Below are 19,480 nucleotides of genomic sequence, written 5' to 3'. Positions count from 1 at the left end.
TTTCTCTCTCAGCAGATGCAGCCAAAGTTGCTCAGCATTTCTGGGATTTTCTCCATTTATTTTAATTTCCAGCATCTGTAGAACTTAGCTTATCTATTTGATTTCCATCTGTCTTGATTATTGCCATACATAGATCAGAAAACGTTCTTATTTTGTTCTATATTTTCTCAGATTAATTAAGAAAAATAGATGTTTGCAGTGTTCTTGTCTCATTTTCTGTTGACCAATGATCCTTGGTGAAGTCCTTTACTTTAGCACTTAATCTTATATTCTGACCAGATATCTTTAATGGTACAAAATTATTATATTACACTAATCATATATATACATACACACCATTCTTGAATGCTATTTCACTACAATTAACTTTAGAAATTATGAAATGATGTTTTTGTTTCTTACAGAGACAGCTGTAAATATTGGATATGCATGTAATATGCTCCAGGATGAAATGAGAGAAGTATTCATTATTGAAGGCAATGATTCAAGTGAAGTTAGAAATAAACTAAGGTACATGGAGAAAAATCTCACATGTATTAGAAAATGGATTTTGTTTTACATAGGGTATGGTAGATGCCTGGAATTGGCTGCCGGGGCTGGTGGTCGAAGCAGAGATGATAGTGTTGTTTAAGAGGTTTTTAGAGAGGCACACGAGAAAGTGAGAAACAGAGGGATGTGGGTCAGGAAGAATCATAGGGTCATGGAGCACTATAGCACAGGGACAGGTCCTTCAGTCCATCTAGTCTGTGCTAAACTCTTATTCTGCCTAGTACCATTGACCAGCACTTGGACCATAGCCCATCCCTGTACTTATCAAACTTCTCTTAAATGTTACAATCAGATTTGGTTTAGATTGAATGTTTGGGTTAGATTTAAGGTTGCAAAAGATTTAGCTTAATTTGGTATCCTTATCAACATGGTCATGGTGGACTAAAGGGTTAGTTCCTGTGCTACGTTCTAATAGATTGTAAGTTAGTTGATTATAAATAATTTGAGATCACGTTTTCTAAAGTTTCAATGTGACTCTGTTCATTCTTCTGAACTCAAGAGTTCATACGGCTGATCTGCCACCCTGAAAACTAGTCTGGAGAGTCTTTGTCGCATTTTCTCTACCCTTTCTTTTTAAGGTGGAAAACCAAGGCTGTATTCTACATAAGTGTGGAAATAAGAAACATTTTTGCCCTCTAGTCAAACTTTCTTGTAATAAATGCCAACATGCCATTTGTTTTCTAATAGCTTGCTGCACATGAATGCTAACTTTTTCTGGGGTTTTTGGCTACAGAACAATAAAGCTATAAGATATAAGAGCAGAATTAGGCCATTCAGCCCTTTGACTCTGCTCTGTCATTTGATCATTGCTGATTTATTATCCCTCTCACTCCCATTTCTCTGCCCTCTCCCTGTAACTATCGACACCCTTACTAATCAAGAACCTCTGCTTTAAATATACCCAATGACTTCACCTCCACGGCTGCCTGTGGCAATGAATCCCACAGATGAGTTACTAAACTGGACAGAACAATGAAAGATGCAATTTAATCCTGAAAATGTCAGTTAATACATTTTGTAAGGTTTATTAAGACTAACATACATATACTGAATGGTGGGAACCTAGGAAATAGTCAGGACTGATCATGCTAGCAGTACAGATAGTAAAGGTGATTAAGAAGCTTTACATAAACATTACTTTTTAGCAGGGAATAGAATATACAAAACAGCAGGAAGATTTTGGTACAATTGTTAGGTCACAGCTTTTTTTTTGCAGTTCAAGTTGTCACGCTATGGGAAGGATCCGACTGTAGTGGAGAAGTTGCAGAGGAAATTCAACTGGATGGTGCCTGGATTGGAGTTTTCCACTTATTGAAAAAGAATGGATAGGCTGGATTCATTTTCTCTGAAGTAGAGAAGGCTGTAGGGTACAATTTGAGTTCAGTTGCTTGCTGCAGGATACCTTGCCTCTGACCTGTTCTTGTAGCCACATTGTGTACAGTACATGGCTAGTCCAGTTTAATTTCTGGTCAAGGTAACCCTTAGGAATTTGATAGTGGGGGAATTCAGTGATGGTCATGTGCGATAGAAGGATTGTCTCTTGTTGGATACTGTCATTGTCTCACGTTCTTGTGGCCGAAATATTACTTCCCACACCTTAGCCCAGACTGATGTTTTTGGATATGGACTGCTTCATTATATAATAAGTCATGAATAGTACCAAACATTGTGCAATCATCAGCTAACAACTGTGGTTGTGATCTTATAATTGAAGGAAGGTCATTACTGAAGCAGCTAAAGATGGTTGGGCATAGGATAAAAACTGAACCTCTCCAGGAGTTCCTCACTACTTTGTGGGAAATCTGCAGAAACACCCTGTGGCTGAGAATAATTGGTCATCAGCCACCACAGACTTCTTTCTTTGTGCTAGGTTTGGTTGAAACAAGTGCAAGGTTTTCCCCCAAATTCTATTGATCCCTGTTCAGACAGGTCTCCTCGATACCATTCTTGGTTAAATGCTGCCTTGATGTTGGGGCAACTACTCTTACTCACCTTTGAAGTACAGCTTCTTTGTTCAAATTTGTACAGTTAATACATTTTGTAAGGTTTATTAAGACTAACATACATATACTGAATGGTGGGAACCTAGGAAATAGTCAGGACTGGTGAAACCTTGGTGTAGGTGTTCAAGGATCCTAATGCTAGCAGTACAGATAGAGAAGGTGATTAAGAAGCTTTACATAAACATTATTTTTTTAGCAGGGAACAGATATAACAAAGTCAGGAGGTGAGTGACTTTGGCAGAACTCAAAATGTGCTTCTGTGAGCAGGTTGTTGCTATGCAACTGCTGCTTCAGAGCACTATTGATTACCATTTGCATCACTTTGCTGATTGGGGTGGTAATAGGCTGAATTGGATTTTCCTGCTTTTGTGGGCAAGAGGTATCAAGGCAATTTTCCACACAGATAGATGCCAGTGTTTTAGTTGTACTGGAACAGCATGAGCAAAGATACGACAATTTCTAGAGCACAGGCCTTTGTTGTATCTAGTACCTTTAGCTATTTCTTGCTACCATGAATTGGCTGAAGACCAGCAACTAGCATTCTGGGGCCCATTGGAGATGCATCTTCCACTTAGCATTTCTAGCTCGGGTTTCTTGCAGACACTTCAGCTTTCTCTTTTGCATTGTATGCTAGTCTACCCCATTGTTGATAATGATGATATTTATGCAGTCTCCACTTCCGCTGAGGGTGGTCTGGAATCTGGAAAGCAGTTTCAGAGGGGGGTGGTGGAGGAAGGGACTCTCAGATTACTTAAAAGCAAATGAGTAAATGAAGCACATGGCATAGGGGTCTACAGGATGACTAACATTTGCTAAGTTAACAAATTTCACGTCATATGCTGGTGATAATAAACCTGATTCTGAATCTGAAAACAGGATAGGTGCCTTATTGCAAGCATAGAATATTTAGCTTAAAGACCTGTTTCCAATCTCATTGATTTGATCACAGGAACTACTTGGTTGACATGATTTTTCTTCTGTATGTAAAGACACTAACTATGATATTAACTAATCTCCTCACAGAAAAGCTTGTATAGAAATGACAAGGAGAACAGAAACAGAAAATGATTTAGTCACAATCCAACAGCCAACAAAACCCAATTTCCTGCCTGAGGAAACTGCTAATGCGGATTATGGTTTGGTGATCAGTGGAGAAGCACTGGTAAGAAGCAACAAACTAATTTAAGTTTTTCTTTCATTTCTTAAAAGCAAGACTTGAATCTGATTGTTAAGAAATTTGACAGAGTTAGTGTAGTGCTACTAATGTTAACAACGAAGTTGGAAATCTGGCCATATTCTGGAGGAAAAAAGACCGAGAGAGAGGAGAAAATTTACTTGTCTTACCCCCTCCTCTCTTAAACAATCCTTTGTTGTTTACTATGGAAAGGGGCTGGTTAGTGATATCCATTTGCTCTCTGGTGTTCATTCAAGAAGGACAGGGCAATCTAATATTTCGGAGCAATATAATGCAGAGTGGTAGAGCACCACAAAGTAAATTCAACACTGATGGGACCCATCCTGCTATTCCCACTGGTTCTACTGAGGGGAGTATCTGAAAAGGTTGTCAAAACAGCACCAGGATTATCTGCATCGTGTAAGAATCAATGTACCCTGATTAATGACTTTGTAAACACCTTGGCCACTCAGCAGAAATATTGCAAATGAGTAGGGACAATTTTTTCCACTCCATTTTAAACTCTTTACTGGTCTTATGAAATACAGTTCATAAAAATTAATTTGAACATTTTCTACTCTGTTCAGGTACTGGTTTATTTTCTGTTCTTGAAAACTGCAAAATTTAACTTTTATGTCACCTTTATATGGCTTTCAGAAAAACTGTGAAGTTATTTAGAGATCTGAAGAAATGTGCAATAACTACTTTTATTGTTTGGATATTTGTGGATAGATTTTCAGTATCTCATCTGGATAAATTGATGTTTGTCTGGATGATGTATGACCATTGAGCCTATATTGGACAGCAGTAATAGCAGGCACTTAGTTCCACTCTCGCCAAATAGTTCTTCAAATTCTTTGAGACACTTATCCAGGTCCACTTTGACTATAATTGAATCTCCCTAATAAGAGTTACACCCAATTAACAGTTCAATGGCATAATGTAAGAAAGCACTGCCACCTGGTGCATAAAACTAGGCAGCCAAATTTTAATGCCCCTATATCCAGAAACAAATTAATAATCAAAAAGTCTTACCTTTTAATAGTTTAACAGTTCATTATTTCAGGGGCATATATGATCTGATATGTTAAAAGAGTCTTTTACAAAATCACCATTACAAAAGCTGTATTGCTGTTTTTCTTGGCTTTAGGACAAAATATCGCAGTTTATTACATTCTTGTTGATCGAAACAATTTCCCAGCATAGTTCAATAATGACAACAGCATCATTTTATTAAAAAGCAGCTTCTAGAATTCAGGCTGTCTTTGGCATCATTGCAATTATGTGTAAAACTGAGCTTCTTTTATTATACATGCCTGTGAAAAAAATACTTTTTAGTATAATTGCAAATATTAACATGGGTTTTCTAAAATGCATTATATTTAAATATAGGCACATGCTTTAGAAGAAGATGTGGCAACACAGTTCTTAAGAACAGCTTGCCTCTGTAAAACCGTAATCTGCTGCCGTGTAACACCCCTTCAGAAAGCTCAGGTGGTAGAACTGGTTAAAAAGTACAAGGAAGCGATAACACTAGCAATTGGAGATGGAGCAAATGACGTTAGCATGATCAAAGGTGAGTGAAAAATTTGGATACTGGGACAGACTTGCGAAAATCTGACTGGACACTTGGTGTCATTATGGAAAGTGTTCATTCCTAAACCAAAAATTGTTTGTATTCATAAAGAAACATGAAAAATAAATGTTATTGGAAACCTATCCCAGTATGTCTTACTTTCTTTTCTTTAATAGCTTTATAATTCAAAAGAAAGCAGGTAATTATAGGTAAATAATATCGGGGCAGGTTTGCAAGATAATTGCAAAATATTATCTCACTATATTGAAGTGTAAATTGTGCCAGGGATCTTACACTGTGTTTTTTTTATGACAAATAAAAACCACAAACTTAGTATCACAAACCTGCAAGCATATATTCCCCAATCTAGTTTGAATTTGGAATACAGAGCTTGAGAGCTAAATGCACAAAAGTAATTTGCCTTCAGACATTTGTCAAGTGATCTATACTCTGTTTACTTTGTTTTCTTTTACTTTTTTCCAATAAGATACCTATACTCTGTTCATTCCGGGTTTTATGTCCTCTCCTTTAAAATTGCACCCTTTTCTCTTCATTCAAAATATACCACTTGAAACCCAGCTCTGTTAAATTCCACATCATGGTGGTCAAGAATAAACAGGAAAATGCTACTTCAAATCACTTATCATTCCACTTATGAAATAGTCTGCTTCTATAAGACCTTTAGTGCTTAATTAATTCCCTCAGGTTGGAAATTCACATCCTTCAAATTAATTTGTTTATTTTTACACCTCTCTTATTCCCTTTTTGCATACTCCTCAGCTTCAATAACAAGGAAGGAATGAAGTAGATTTAGAAAATGACAATAGAGAACAATTCCTATAAATGCTGTTATTGGCCTTTAATACCTTGGTCTCAATTTTATTGACAATTGGTTTCTGGCAGCTTATTAAATATTTTCTGAAAATCCAACATTGGTTCCATTTTTCAGATAGCACTGATTCCATTGACCTAATCAAATATAATTTCTTGTTAACAGTGCATGCTGGCTCACCTTTGCCAAGTCATACTTCCTCAAATGGCAATTTCTTTCCTAACTATTTTTTCTAAATGCTTTCACACAGCTGAATTAGTATCAGTTTTTTCAGTATTCAACATGTTTCAATGAGATATTCTCTCATCTTTTTGAATATTGCCCAAAGATATCAGACACTCCTTGTAGGTCAAACTTTTCATTCCTGGGATCATTCTTGGGAACTCCTCTGAACCCTCATTAGGACCATCACATCTTTCTTTAGATACAGGACCCAAAATTTCCCTGAATATTTGAGTACTCATGTTGGGGGGGGGGGGGGGAACAGCCTTCCTGGTGGAAATGAAAGTGGCCGGGCCTCCGGCACAGAGGACGGCCCTGTAGCTCAGAAGGGTAGGGATAGAAGAAAGAGGACCATAGTAATAGGGGAACTCGATAGTCAGGGGTTCAGACAGGCGGTTCTGTGGAGGTGATCGGGAGTCCCGGATGGTAATTTGCCTCCCTGGTCCCAGGGTTTGGGATGTTTCTGATCGCGTCCAAGATATCATGAAGTGGGAGGGTGAGGAGCCAGAGCTCGTGGTACATGTAGGTACCAATGACATAGGTAGGAAAGGGGAAGAGGTCCTGAAACGAGAGTATAGGGAGTTAGGAAGGCAGTTAAGAAGAAGGACCGCAAAGGTAGTAATCTCGGGATTACTGCCTGTGCCACGCGACAGTGAGACTAGAAATAGAATTAGGTGGAGGATGAATGCGTGGCTGTGGGATTGGAGCAGGGGGCAGGGATTCAAGTTTCTGGATCATTGGGACCTCTTCTGGGGCAGGCGTGACCTGTTCAAGAAGGACGGGTTACACTTGAATCCTGGGGGGACCAATATCCTAGTGGGGAGGTTTGCTAGGGCTACAGGGCAGACTTTAAACTAGTAAGATGGGGGGGGCGGGAATCAATTTGAGGAAATCATGGGAGAGGAGGTTAGTTCACCAGTAGAGCAAGTAAATAGACAGTGTGTGAGGGAGGAAAGGCAGGTGATGGAGAAGGGATGCGCTCAGCCCGAAGATGTAGGGGAGAAGAAAGAAAAGGATAATAAATTTGAATGCATTGTTAGGGATGAAAAGAGAGGAGGGGGTGGAGAGTATCTTAAATGTATCTATTTTAATGCTAGGAGCATTGTAAGAAAGGTGGATGAGCTTAAAGTGTGGATTGATACCTGGAATTATGATGTTGTAGCTATTAGTGAAACATGGTTGCAGGAAGGGTGTGATTGGCAACTAAATATTCCTGGATTTAGTTGCTTCAGGTGTGATAGAGTAGGAGGGGCCAGAGGAGGAGGTGTTGCATTGCTTGTCCGAGAAAATCTTATGGCGGTGCTTTGGAAGGATAGATTAGAGAGCTCCTCTAGGGAGGCTATTTGGGTGGAATTGAGGAATGGGAAGGGTGTAGTAACACTGATAGGAGTGTATTATAGGCCACCTAATGGGGAGCGTGAGTTCGAAGAGCAAGTGTGTAAGGAGATAGCAGATATTTGTAGTAAACACAAGGTGGTGATTGTAGGAGATTTTAATTTTCCACACGTAGACTGGGATGCTCATTCTGTAAAAGGGCTGGATGGTTTAGAGTTTGTGAAATGTGTGCAGGATAGTTTTTTGTAACAATACATAGAAGTACCGACTAGAGATGGGGCAGTGTTGGATCTCCTGTTAGGGAATGCGATAGGTCAGCTGACAGATGTATGTGTTGGGGAGCACTTCAGGTCCAGTGATCAGAATAGCATTAGCTTCAATATAATTATGGAGAAGGACAGGACAGGACCTAGAGTTGAGATTTTTGATTGGAGAAAGGCTAACTTTGAGGAGATGCGAAGGGATTTAGAGAGAGTGGATTGGGTCAAGTTGTTTTATGGGAAGGATGTAATAGAGAAATGGAGGTCATTTAAGGGTGAAATTATGAGGGTACAGAATCTTTATGTTCCTGTTAGGTTGAAAGGAAAGGTTAAAGGTTTGAAAACACCATGGTTTTCAAGGGATATTAGAAATTTGGTTCGGAAAAAGAGGGATGCCTACAATAGATGTAGGCAGCATGGAGTAAAGGAATTGCTCGAGGAATTTAAAGAATGTAAAAGGAATCTTAAGAAAGAGATTAGAAAAGCTAAAAGAAGATACGAGGTTGGTTTGGCAAATAAGGTGAAAGTAAATCCGAAAGGTTTCTACAGTTATATTAAAAGCAAAAGGATAGTGAGGGATAAAATTGGTCCCTTAGAGAATCAGGGTGGTCAGCTATGTGTGGAGCCGAGGGAGATGGGAGAGATTTTGAACGATTTCTTCTCTTCAGTATTCACTACGGAGAAGGATATTGAATTGTGTAAGGTGTGGGAAACAAGTAAGGAAGTTATGGAACCTATGACAATTAAAGAGGTGGAAGTACTGGTGCTTTTAAGAAATATAAAAGTAGGTAAATCTCCGGGTCCTGACAGGATATTCCCCAGGACCTTGAGGGAAGTTTGTGTAGAAATAGCAGGAGCTCTGACGGAGATTTTTAAGATGTCATTAGAAACGGGGATTGCGCCGGAGGATTGGCGTATTGCTCATGTGGTTCCATTGTTTAAAAAGGGTTCTAGAAGTAAGCCTAGCAATTATAGACCTGTCAGTTTGACATCAGTGCTGGGTAAATTAATGGAAAGTATTCTTAGAGATAGTATTAATAATTATCTGGATAGACAGGATCTGATTAGGAGTAGCCAGCATGGATTTGTGCGTGGAAGGTCATGTTTGACAAACCTTATTGAATTTTTTGAAGAAGTTACGAGGAATGTTGACGAGGGTAAGGCAGTGGATGTAGTCTATATGGACTTCAGCAAAGCCTTTGACAAAGTTCCACATGGAAGGTTCAGTCGTTAGGTATTAGTGCTGGAGTAATAAAATGGATTCAACAGTGGCTAGATGGGAGATGCCAGAGAGTAGTGCTGGATAATTGTCTATCGGGATGGAGGCCGGTGACTAGCGGGGTGCATCAGGGATCTGTTTTGGGCCCAATGTTGTTTGTAATATACATAAATGATCTGGATGATGGGGTGGTAAATTGGATTAGTAAGTATGCCAATGATACTAAGGTGGGAGGTGTTGTGGATAATGAGGTGGATTTTCAAAGCTTGCAGGGAGATTTATGCTGGTTGGAAGAATGGGCTGAACGTTGGCAGATGGAGTTTAATGCTGAGAAGTGTGAGGTTCTACATTTTGGCAGGAATAATCCAAATAGAACATACAGGGTAAATGGTAGGGCATTGAGGAATGCAGAGGAACAGAGAGATCTAGGAATAACTGTGCATAGTTCCCTGAAAGTGGAGTCTCATGTAGATAGGGTGGTGAAGAAGGCTTTTGGAACGCAGGCCTTTATAAATCAAAGCATTGAGTACAGAAGTTGGAATGTAATGTTAAAATTGTACAAGGTATTGGTAAGGCCAAATTTAGAATATTGTGTGCAGTTCTGGTCACCGAATTATAGGAAAGATATCAATAAATTAGAGAGAGTGCAGAGAGGATTTACTAGGATGTTACCTGGGTTTCAGCACTTAAGTTACAGAGAAAGGTTGAACAAGTTAGGTCTCTATTCATTGGAGCGTAGAAGGTTGAGAGGGGATTTGATCGAGGTATTTAAAATTTTGAGAGGGATAGATAGAGTTGACGTGAATAGGCTGTTTCCATTGAGAGTAGGGGAGATTCAAACGAGAGGACATGATTTGAGAGAAGTTTAAGGGAAACATGAGGGGATGTTTCTTTACTCAGAGAGTGATAGCTGTGTGGAATGAGCTTCCTGTAGAAGTAGTAGAAGCCAGTTCAGTTGTGTTATTTAAGGTAAAATTGGATAGGTATATGGATAGGAAAGGAGTGGAGGGTTATGGGCTGAGTGCGGGTAGGTGGGACTAGGTGAGATTAAGAGTTCGGCACGGACTAGGAGGGCCGAGATGGCCTGTTTCCATGTTGTGATTGTTGTTGTTGTTGTTGTTGTTGTTGTTGTTATATTCTAAATGTAGTATGATAAATACATCTTAAAGCCTCAGCAGTATCATCATTGCTTTTATACTCTAGACCTCTCAAAATGAATGCTAACGTTGCATTTGTCTTCCTTACAACCAATTCAACCTGTAAATTAACCTGAAAGGAATCATGAACTAGAACTCCCGTCCCTTCGCACCACTGATTTGTGAATTCTGTCCTCATTTACAAAATAATCTAAGCCTTTATTCTTCTTACCAATGTGCATAACCTCCACACTTCCCCAAATGCAATTTCTTTGTCTACTCTCCTAACTTGCCCAAGACCTTCTATAGCTTCCCTATCTCCGTAACTCTACCTGTCCCTCGATCTGCTTCGGTACTGTCTGCAAAATTGGCCACAGTGCCTTTATTTCCTTCATTGGGATCATTAACATATAAAGCGAAAGACTGTGGTCCAAAAAAACCTGATTGCTGCAGAACTACACTAGTCACAGGCATCCATCACATTCTCTGCTTTCTGCCAGTCAACCATTCCTTCGCCTGTTTTTAGGAAGTACTGCAAATCTGAATAATGTTTGATTTATATTCCAACAGCTGCTCATATTGGAGTGGGCATCAGTGGTGAGGAAGGAACACAGGCTGTCCTTTCAAGTGATTTCTCCTTTGCTCAGTTCCGTTATCTCCAGCGTCTTTTACTTGTCCATGGAAGATGGTCCTATCTACGAATGTGCAGATTTCTCCGTTATTTTTTCTATAAAAATTTTGCTTTCACTCTTGTTCACTTTTGGTATGGATTCTTCTGTGGATTCTCAGCACAGGTAAGACCATTTGCGAAAGGTTATTTACCTGGAAATAACTGTGTAGCTTGGGTGGCTGATGGTTGGATTGAGATGTTCTCCGATCTTGCCAATTACAGCTGTTTCGTTGCTATACGAGAAAACATCATCAGTGCACTGTTCGTTCGTGGTGTGTTCTCCAAATGCTTGGCCTTTATATACTTATCAATCCGCTGATTCATCGTCATTACGGAAACTCAAATGTAACATAGGGAGGGAGTCTCATCGGTGATTGATTGTGTAAACACTGTGCGTTGTAGTTTGGAGTTATGCCTGCATTGGCTTATCGAGGTCTAATAAGTAGGCTTATAAGTAGAATCAAAATCTATATGTCTGTTTATAGAATTGTTTGCAGTGAACCATGCTTCTAGGAATTATCTTGCATGCCACGTGTTTGCTTGTGCCATGATTTTTACTGATGCTCAGTCGTATTTGTGCACCTCTTGATCTTCATGGGTAGAGACTAGGGAGAGTTGGTCGCACAGCTTAAAAGACATTTGGTATTCATGAATTCTTGTGGATAGTTTTCTCCCAGTTTGACTGATGTAATATCACTGATGATGAACAACTTAACCCTACCAGTTATTTACTGAACTCATATATGCCCCATGCTTACATTGCGACAATAATCTATAGAGTGGAAGGGAAATGAAAAAGGAAAGAATATTTTCAGTAAGTTTTTTTTTAGGCCAAACAAGATTTCCAGCTGAAAATAGCCAGTGATGATAAGAGGGGAAAGGTGTAGTTTCAGCTATCAATTGCTGAGACATTTCCTTTCAATTTAATCAATGGAATGACCCAGGAAGGGCATGTCTGCCCTGAAGTATGCTGATCTAAGTGGAATTCTAAGATGGGAGTGCCTCAATCCCAAGCCACTCAACCTTTAACTTGCCCATTTTCAGTTTTAATGGCAAGGTCAGATGCTGTTTTACCATCCAACTCCAAAGTGCCACGTGTTTCAGGCCATATGAATATATGTTTCTGAAACTGATACTCTGGCAGGAATACTAAATGCATCGAAGCCTAAATAACATTCCAAGTAACAGTTGTCTAAAGAAATTCCACTGGAACTTTACAGAGGTTGCTAAATAGCCCAATAAATAACATTTACTTTCCAGTTTTAATCTGAAGTTTGCTCACCAATGATCAATTTTATGATAATCAGATTTATGATTGTTCATTTCCAGTGCTAAATTTTAATACTGCTTTTCTTCTTTTCATAGACTGTGTATGATGAATGGTTCATTACACTCTACAATTTGGTCTATACGTCACTCCCTATATTAGGGTTGAGTCTATTTGATCAGGTATGTTTGTAAAATTACTGTTTGATTCCCTTTTGATTGTCCTGCCATTAACTGCAGTATTAGACGACAAAGATCTTGTTAAATATGCAGATTAGCTATGATGATGTTCATAAACAACAAATGAGCTGAGTGTAGGTAATGTGAATGGTATTGAGAGTGAGACTGCTGGATTTAGTTGTAAATCTAGAAAAGGGCATGAAAGTAAAGCCCAGATGCAAACTAAACCTAACTTACATTGCCGCCTACTTTGCTGTTTATTACCCAAGGATAAAAATTGAGCGCAGCATATCTGTAAAAATGGTTTAATACATTTATATATTATAATGCAATTTTGTTTGTTAAATAGTATATATACTGAGCAGCCACTTTATTAGGTACAGAAGTATGCCTAATACTTCAGCTGCAGTAGGCCATCCATTTCCAGGTTCATCACGTCGTGTGTTCAAAGATACTCTTCTGCACACCGCTGTTGTGACACATTTGAGTTACGGTCGCCTTGCTGTCAGCTGGAAATAGCCTGAACATTTTACTCTGACCCCTCTCATTAACAAGGCATTTCTTTCCCCCATGGATTTTTTTTTTGTTTTTTTGTACCAGTCTCTGTAAACTTTAGAGACTGCTGAGTGTGAAAGTGCTAGGGGATCAGCAGTTTCTGATATGCTCAAACCACCCCATCTGGCAGCAACGATCATTCCATGTCAAAGTCACTTAGATCACATTTCTTCCCCATTCTGATGTTTGGTCTGAACAGCTGAACCGCTTTACCATGTCTGCATGTTTTTATTCATTGGGTTACTGCCACATGATTTGTTGATTAGATATTTGCATTAACGAGCAAGTGTGCAGGTGTACCTAATAAAGTGGCACAGGCTGTAACTTGTAAAGAACACTTTAACTTGTAAATGTAGAACACTTACATTATAAAATATTAGTCTAGGCAATTGATTCCACAGCAAGATCACTTATAAAAAACAATGGCAATTGAGAAATAGATGAAATATTAATTTTTTTTAAATCAGTAGATGACCAAAGTGTTAGATTTTGTGGTTCGGACTATGTAATACCATGATTATAGATTGTGCCTATCACAACATTGTGCAACAGGGTTGCACAATTGTGTTTCAGAACACAAGAGATTCTGCAAATGCTTAAAACTCCAGAATAACACACATAAAATGCTGGACAAACTCAGCAAGTCAAGCAGCATCTATGGAGGGGAATAAACTGTTGATGGTTCTGGCCAAGACCCTTCTTCAGGGCTGGAAAGGAAGGGGGAAGAAACCAAAATAAAAAGGTGGGGGAATGAAAGAAATACAAACTGGCAGGTGATAGGTGAAGCCAGGTGAGGGAGAAGGTGGATGGGTGGTGCACGAGGGATGAAGTGAGAAGCCAGGAGGTGACAAGTGGAAAAGGAAAAGAGCTGAGGAAGAAGGAATCTGACAGGAGAGGAGAGTGGACATCAGAAAAAGGGAAGGAGAAGAGCACGAGAGAGAGTTGATAGGCAGGTGAGGAGAAGAGAAGGGGTAAGAGGGAAGCCACAATGGGGAATGGAAAAATGAGAGAAGGGGGAAGGCAGGGGATGAAATCACCAAATGTTAGAGAAATTGATGTTCATGCCATCAGGCAGGAGACTACTCAGGTAGAATATGAATTATGCTTCAAAACTTGCTGCAACCATGCCAAACCTATTCCAGTCCAGTTATAACATTGGCAACTACCCAATAAAATGGAAAATTCTCCAGCTATGAGCTATCCACAAGAAGTAGGTCAAATTTAACCTGGCCTATTATGAAACCATTTGGTTCCCAACTTTATTACAGCCTTAATCCAAACATGGACAAGATTGCTGAAGAGAGAGTAACTACTCTTAACATAAAAGCAGCATTTCAGCCACTCTGGCATCAATGAATGCTGGCTAAACTGGTATCAATGGGAAGCAGTAGGAACTGACCGTGTGTAAGTTGGATTCATACCTAGCTCAAAATAAGCTGACCGTTTTTTTTTAGTTCAGTCATCTCAGTCACAAGACATCTCTGCAGGAATTCCTCAGGGTGGTGTCCTGGACCCTCTTATCCTCAGTTACTCATCATGACCTTTGAGAGACCATTACATTAGCAGTGAATCCTTTCCCCAGGGTGTCACACTTACAACGTCAGAGGAGGGATGTTTGCTGATGGTTGAAAGATGCTCAGCAGCGGTCAAGGACTCTTCAGATAACAACCAAGTGCAGCAGGGTCTGGACAATACCCAGGCCAGGGTCAATAGGTGGCAAATAGCATTTGTGACACATAAGTGCTATGCACTAAGAATATCCAACAAAAGAAAATGCAGCAATTACTCCCTGACATTCAATGGCATAACCATCGCTGAAATCCGAGGGTTACCACCGAGCAGAAATTGGACTGGAGTGGACATATACACATTGTTAATAATGAGAACAGTTTGGAGGATTGGAAGCCTGCAGCGAGTAACTCACCTCATAACTACCCAAAGCCTTGAGTCTGGAGTGTGCTAGGCTACTCTCACCGGCCTTCGATAACACTCGGGAAGCTCAATACCACATAGGAAATAGCAGCCCATTCACAAACATTCTTACTCCCGTACCTCCTTTTGATGGCAGTAACGAGAAGAGGCTGGTGCCGGATGGTGAGGGTCCTTAGTAATGGATACCACCTTCTTGAGGCACTACCTCTTGAATGGTAAGGAGTGTTGTGCCCATGATGGGGGTGGCTGAGTCCCTCTGCAGCCTCTAGCATTCCTGTGCATTGGACCCTCTGTACCAGCCTGTGATGCAACCACGCCCTCCACCATACACCCATTGAAACTTGTAAGAGTCTTTGGTGACATACCAAATCTCCTCAAACTTCTAATGAAGTGGAACAATTGGCTTGCTTTCTTCATGATTGCATCAATGTGTTGGACCCAGACAGATCCTGAGAGATGTTGACTCTGAGGAACAAAGTTGCACACCCTTTCCACTGCTGAGCCCTCAATGTGTGTTCTACCAACTCCCCCTTCCTGAAGTCCACAATCAATTCCTTGGTCTTGCTGATATTGAGTATGTGGATGTTGCTCTGACACGAATGACAACCAATCTATCTTACTCCTGTATGCCACCTCGTCACCATTTGAGATGCTCCCAACAACAGTTAAGTCATCCACTGACTGCGGTTTCCTCATGAGGAAGTTGAGGAGGCAGTTACAGAGGGAGGTACAGGTGCTCAGGTTTGGAAGCTTGGTGATTAGTAATGAGGGAATGCTGAGCTATAATCAGTGAACAGCAGCTTGACATGTGTTTTGCTATTCTCTCGGTGCTCCAAAGCCGACTGTAGAGCCAGTGAGATTACGTCTGTTGCAGATGTGTTGCTGCAGAAGGCAAATTCAGTTCCTTGCTCAGGCAGGTGTTAATTCTGGACATCACCAACCTCTCAAAGTACTTAATTACAATAGATAAGAGCACTACCAATTGTTAATCATTGAGGCAGCTTGCCTGTTTGAAGCAGGTGGGAACCTTAGACTGCAGCAGTTGGAGCTTGAAGATGGTTTTGAATACTCCTGCCAATTTGTTGACACAGGCTTTCAGTACCCTACCAGGTACACCCTCAGAGCCGGCACCTTGTGTGGGTTCATCCTCTTGAAACCTCTATCAAATCTCCCCTCATTCTTCTACGCTCCAGGGAATAAAATCCTAACCTATTCAACCTTTCTCTGTAACTCAGTTTCTCAAGTTTTTATATGTTGCTTTTCTTAAGTACTTCCACTGCCATTGTAGCTGCTTCATTTGCCACTGAATCATATGGTAGGACGAGTGCATGCCAATCCTATTACATTTAAGGTAGTACTATTGGCTAAGGGGATAGCAGCGAGATCACCATGAGTGGCGAATATAACTCGGAGTTCATCTCTGGTTTTCTGAGTGATCATGTTGTTTCCCATTCTTTTTGACATCTAACCAGAAGTGAAAAAAGAAACTGGAAATGCAGTAAATCATAAATGGAAACAGAAAATACTGGAAAAAAACTCAGCAGGTTAGGCATCATCAGAGGGGAAAAAAACAGAGTTAATGTTTCAGGTAGAAGACCCATTGTCAGAATAGAGAAAGAGAGAAAATAAGTTAGTTTCATGTTACAGAGTAGGTAGGAGAGGAATGGATACTATAGAGGAAATATCTGAAATAGGGTGAAGCTAGAGCTGCCAAGGGGCTTCATTGTACAAGTCACAGAGATGCAACAACAGTCCTTTCATCTCATCACTTCCAACCTTCCAGGGACCAAAGTTCTTCCAGATGAAGAAGCAGTTCACCAATTTAGCCTCATATTAAATACTTCTGATTCACGGAGGTCTGTAATTCAACATGAGGGTGACAGTCACTTGTCCAGAACGATAATGTACTTGATTCCACATATTTGAAGGCTGTGTCTTTGCTTTGAATGAGCAGTACCTGCTGCTGTAATCAGATTATCACCATCAAAGAGGTAAATGTTGAAACACACATCTGATTCCTCACTTGACAAGCCTTGTTAACTGCTTGAAGACCTGTATTTGGCAAATAATTTAGTCGTATTGTGACAAGACACTGCTGAACTTTGCATCTGGAAGCAGCCATTAGTGACTGATGGATCTTGCCCGACAATCACCAGTGGTAGTTACGATCTGTTTCAAAGGTGAATGATGTCCCTCAGAGGAAATGGAGGACCCCAAAGACAATGACCAGAGCCTTGCTTTCAATCCGGGCATAATTCTTGTGTTGGTCTTCGCTGTTCAACACTGAGCTAATCACTGGGCCAATCCCGTATTTTTAGGTATCCCATGTTCATCTGTATACCCTATGTAGGTTACAAAGGTCAAGTAGTGAACTGATATAAAGACACTGCATGTAGAACTCCAGTGTTTTCTGTTGATTCTTTGCCAACATCGTTTGGTACTTTCCTTCACTAACGAGATTGTAATGTTAAAACACATTAGGCAGAAACTTTTCATTTGATCTTAACATTCCTAAAACTTAACATAATTCTAAAACATTTCCAGGAGTCTTTACCTTTAATGAGGCTTTCTGTTGGTCAGGATTGACCATGGATGTTAAGTAGTAGCTGTCTAAGTGATACGCAAGCCTGGGCAGTATGATATGGAGAGCAAGCTCTTGATTACATTTTAATACAGTCTTGATTTTATCCTTCACTTACAATAAACTTTGTTCATCTACCTAGAGAGTACATGCTTCTGAAAAAATGCACATGAGCTCTTTTTGCAGTAGATTTTTTGCATGACTTGTTCCAGAATCAAAGTTCTCTTGCTCTGTGGCTGTTACATTTAAAACATCAACTTTATTACATAGACAACTGTCAGCCCTCTGTAACCCCATTGGCCCAAAAAACCTTGCGGACTGACTTGACTTGAAAGGGTAGTTTTGTATACCAATACAAGACATTATGTTTATATATCATTATGATTTGCTTTCTTCCTGTGACTGTATTCATTTGTGTACAAGCATATGAAATGTAGTTTTTGTCTTTTTAAAAAATCACACCAACTGATTCTCTGTGTTGTTGGGGAAAAACTACCTTTCATTCTGTGTACAACACCACACACAAAATGCTGGCAGAACTCTCAGGTCAAGATCCTGCTGAAGGGTCTCGGCCCAAAACGTCGACTATTCTATTTTCCATAGATGCTGCCTGGCTTGCTGAGTTCCTCCAGCATTTTGTGTGTGTTGCGTTTCTCTTGTTTGTGATTCGATTTCATTCTGCATAGTCTGATTGGTTCATCCTAATTTTATAAATGCCTCACTGAATGACTCTATGGTCTACTTTCAGGATAATTCAATAATTACAGACAGATGTCACTAACAGACTATTTTTAAAATTTAACTGGCATTTTTTTCAACCTGTGTTTGAGTGTTGAATTGAATATAGTCTCGAGTAAGTGGGTTGAATTTCAGGTTGGATTCTGATGTAGGTCTTGGATAGGATCTTGAATAAGAAACCTGAATAATTTTCTGACAGGATATTCAGCTGTTGCATTGAATTGAGATGTCCCTTGAGATTCACCTTGGAGTAGGTTACAACTTTGGCTCACATCGTACTAGGTTCTATTTTTGCTTCATTGATTTTTTTTAGAATTTACAGCTGATTCTTGAGTTGGTCTCAGAGGTTGGGATAGCCGAAGAGAATTGAATAATTTTCTTTCAGTACTTGACTGGACTCTCAAGTCCCCACATGATTTTATCCATGGATATAGATTAAAAAATGCTGCCTTCAAAGGGTGTGCATTTGAAATGTTGATAGTGGCAATCCCACTCAATGACTGTACATTAAATTACTGCATCTGTCTGCAACCTTAGCGATTCCCTATTGACCTTCAGTTCCCAAAAGCCCTTGGTTAGAATTATTCTTTGGGGCTTTAACTCTAAATAATTCCAAAATTCTGTTACCATCTTAATCTTACAAATTAAGTTGTACAGCTTCCTTGCACTGTGTCATTTCATTCTGGCAAGAAGAGAATCTTGTTGCCGTGAAAGAAAGACATTTAGCTGAAATTCAACACTTCACATCATGGCATTTGTGGCAAACTCTGACGTATCCTGGGCCAATGTCCTATGTGAATTACTTCAGCTTAATATCCTGCACACGTTCCAGACCGATGCAAACTACTATTTACTTGGAAGCTGTTGTTGAGCTAAGTTTTTAGGCATTCTTCTGTGTCTCTCACAAACAATCAGTAGATCTGTTAATGGGATCTAACTTCCCAATAGTGATGTTTGGGGCTATTTCTGCCATTGTAGCCATAGCTTCTCACCAAAACAATCTCTCCTTTCTAATCCAGCAGTGCCTTAGTTGTTGCTTGATTTAACTGCATGATAACAATGCCAGCTTCTCACTCTTTGTACATGCTGCAGAAGATATGTTTCTCAACTGCACACTTCTTCCTAAACCATTGTGTGACATGTCTTGTGTTTTTTTTTCTCAACTTAAATGCTGTCTTTATTAAAACAGGATTTGAAGGGTTAGCATTGATACAAAAATTCAAGGCTGGTCACATAAATCCTTTTTCTGCTT

The 19,480-nt window shown here is 39.8% G+C and overlaps 1 protein-coding gene across 1 annotated transcript in view; it reads left to right on the top strand.

Annotated features, from left to right (window-relative positions):
• Positions 1-19,480, top strand: part of LOC132404886 (phospholipid-transporting ATPase ID-like) — a 111,325-nt gene that overhangs the window by 74,819 nt on the left and 17,026 nt on the right. The window contains exons 19-23 of the mRNA XM_059989451.1: positions 405-510; positions 3,576-3,714; positions 5,119-5,302; positions 10,877-11,100; positions 12,342-12,425. Of these exons, the coding sequence (XP_059845434.1) occupies positions 405-510; positions 3,576-3,714; positions 5,119-5,302; positions 10,877-11,100; positions 12,342-12,425 (737 nt within the window). The remainder of the gene's footprint in view (positions 1-404; positions 511-3,575; positions 3,715-5,118; positions 5,303-10,876; positions 11,101-12,341; positions 12,426-19,480) is intronic.

This window comes from Hypanus sabinus, chromosome 14, assembly GCF_030144855.1.
Source record: "Hypanus sabinus isolate sHypSab1 chromosome 14, sHypSab1.hap1, whole genome shotgun sequence".
Lineage (NCBI taxonomy): Eukaryota > Metazoa > Chordata > Chondrichthyes > Myliobatiformes > Dasyatidae > Hypanus > Hypanus sabinus.
Note: the sequence above shows the minus strand (reverse complement) of the source record. Positions and strands in the feature narration are given on the sequence as shown.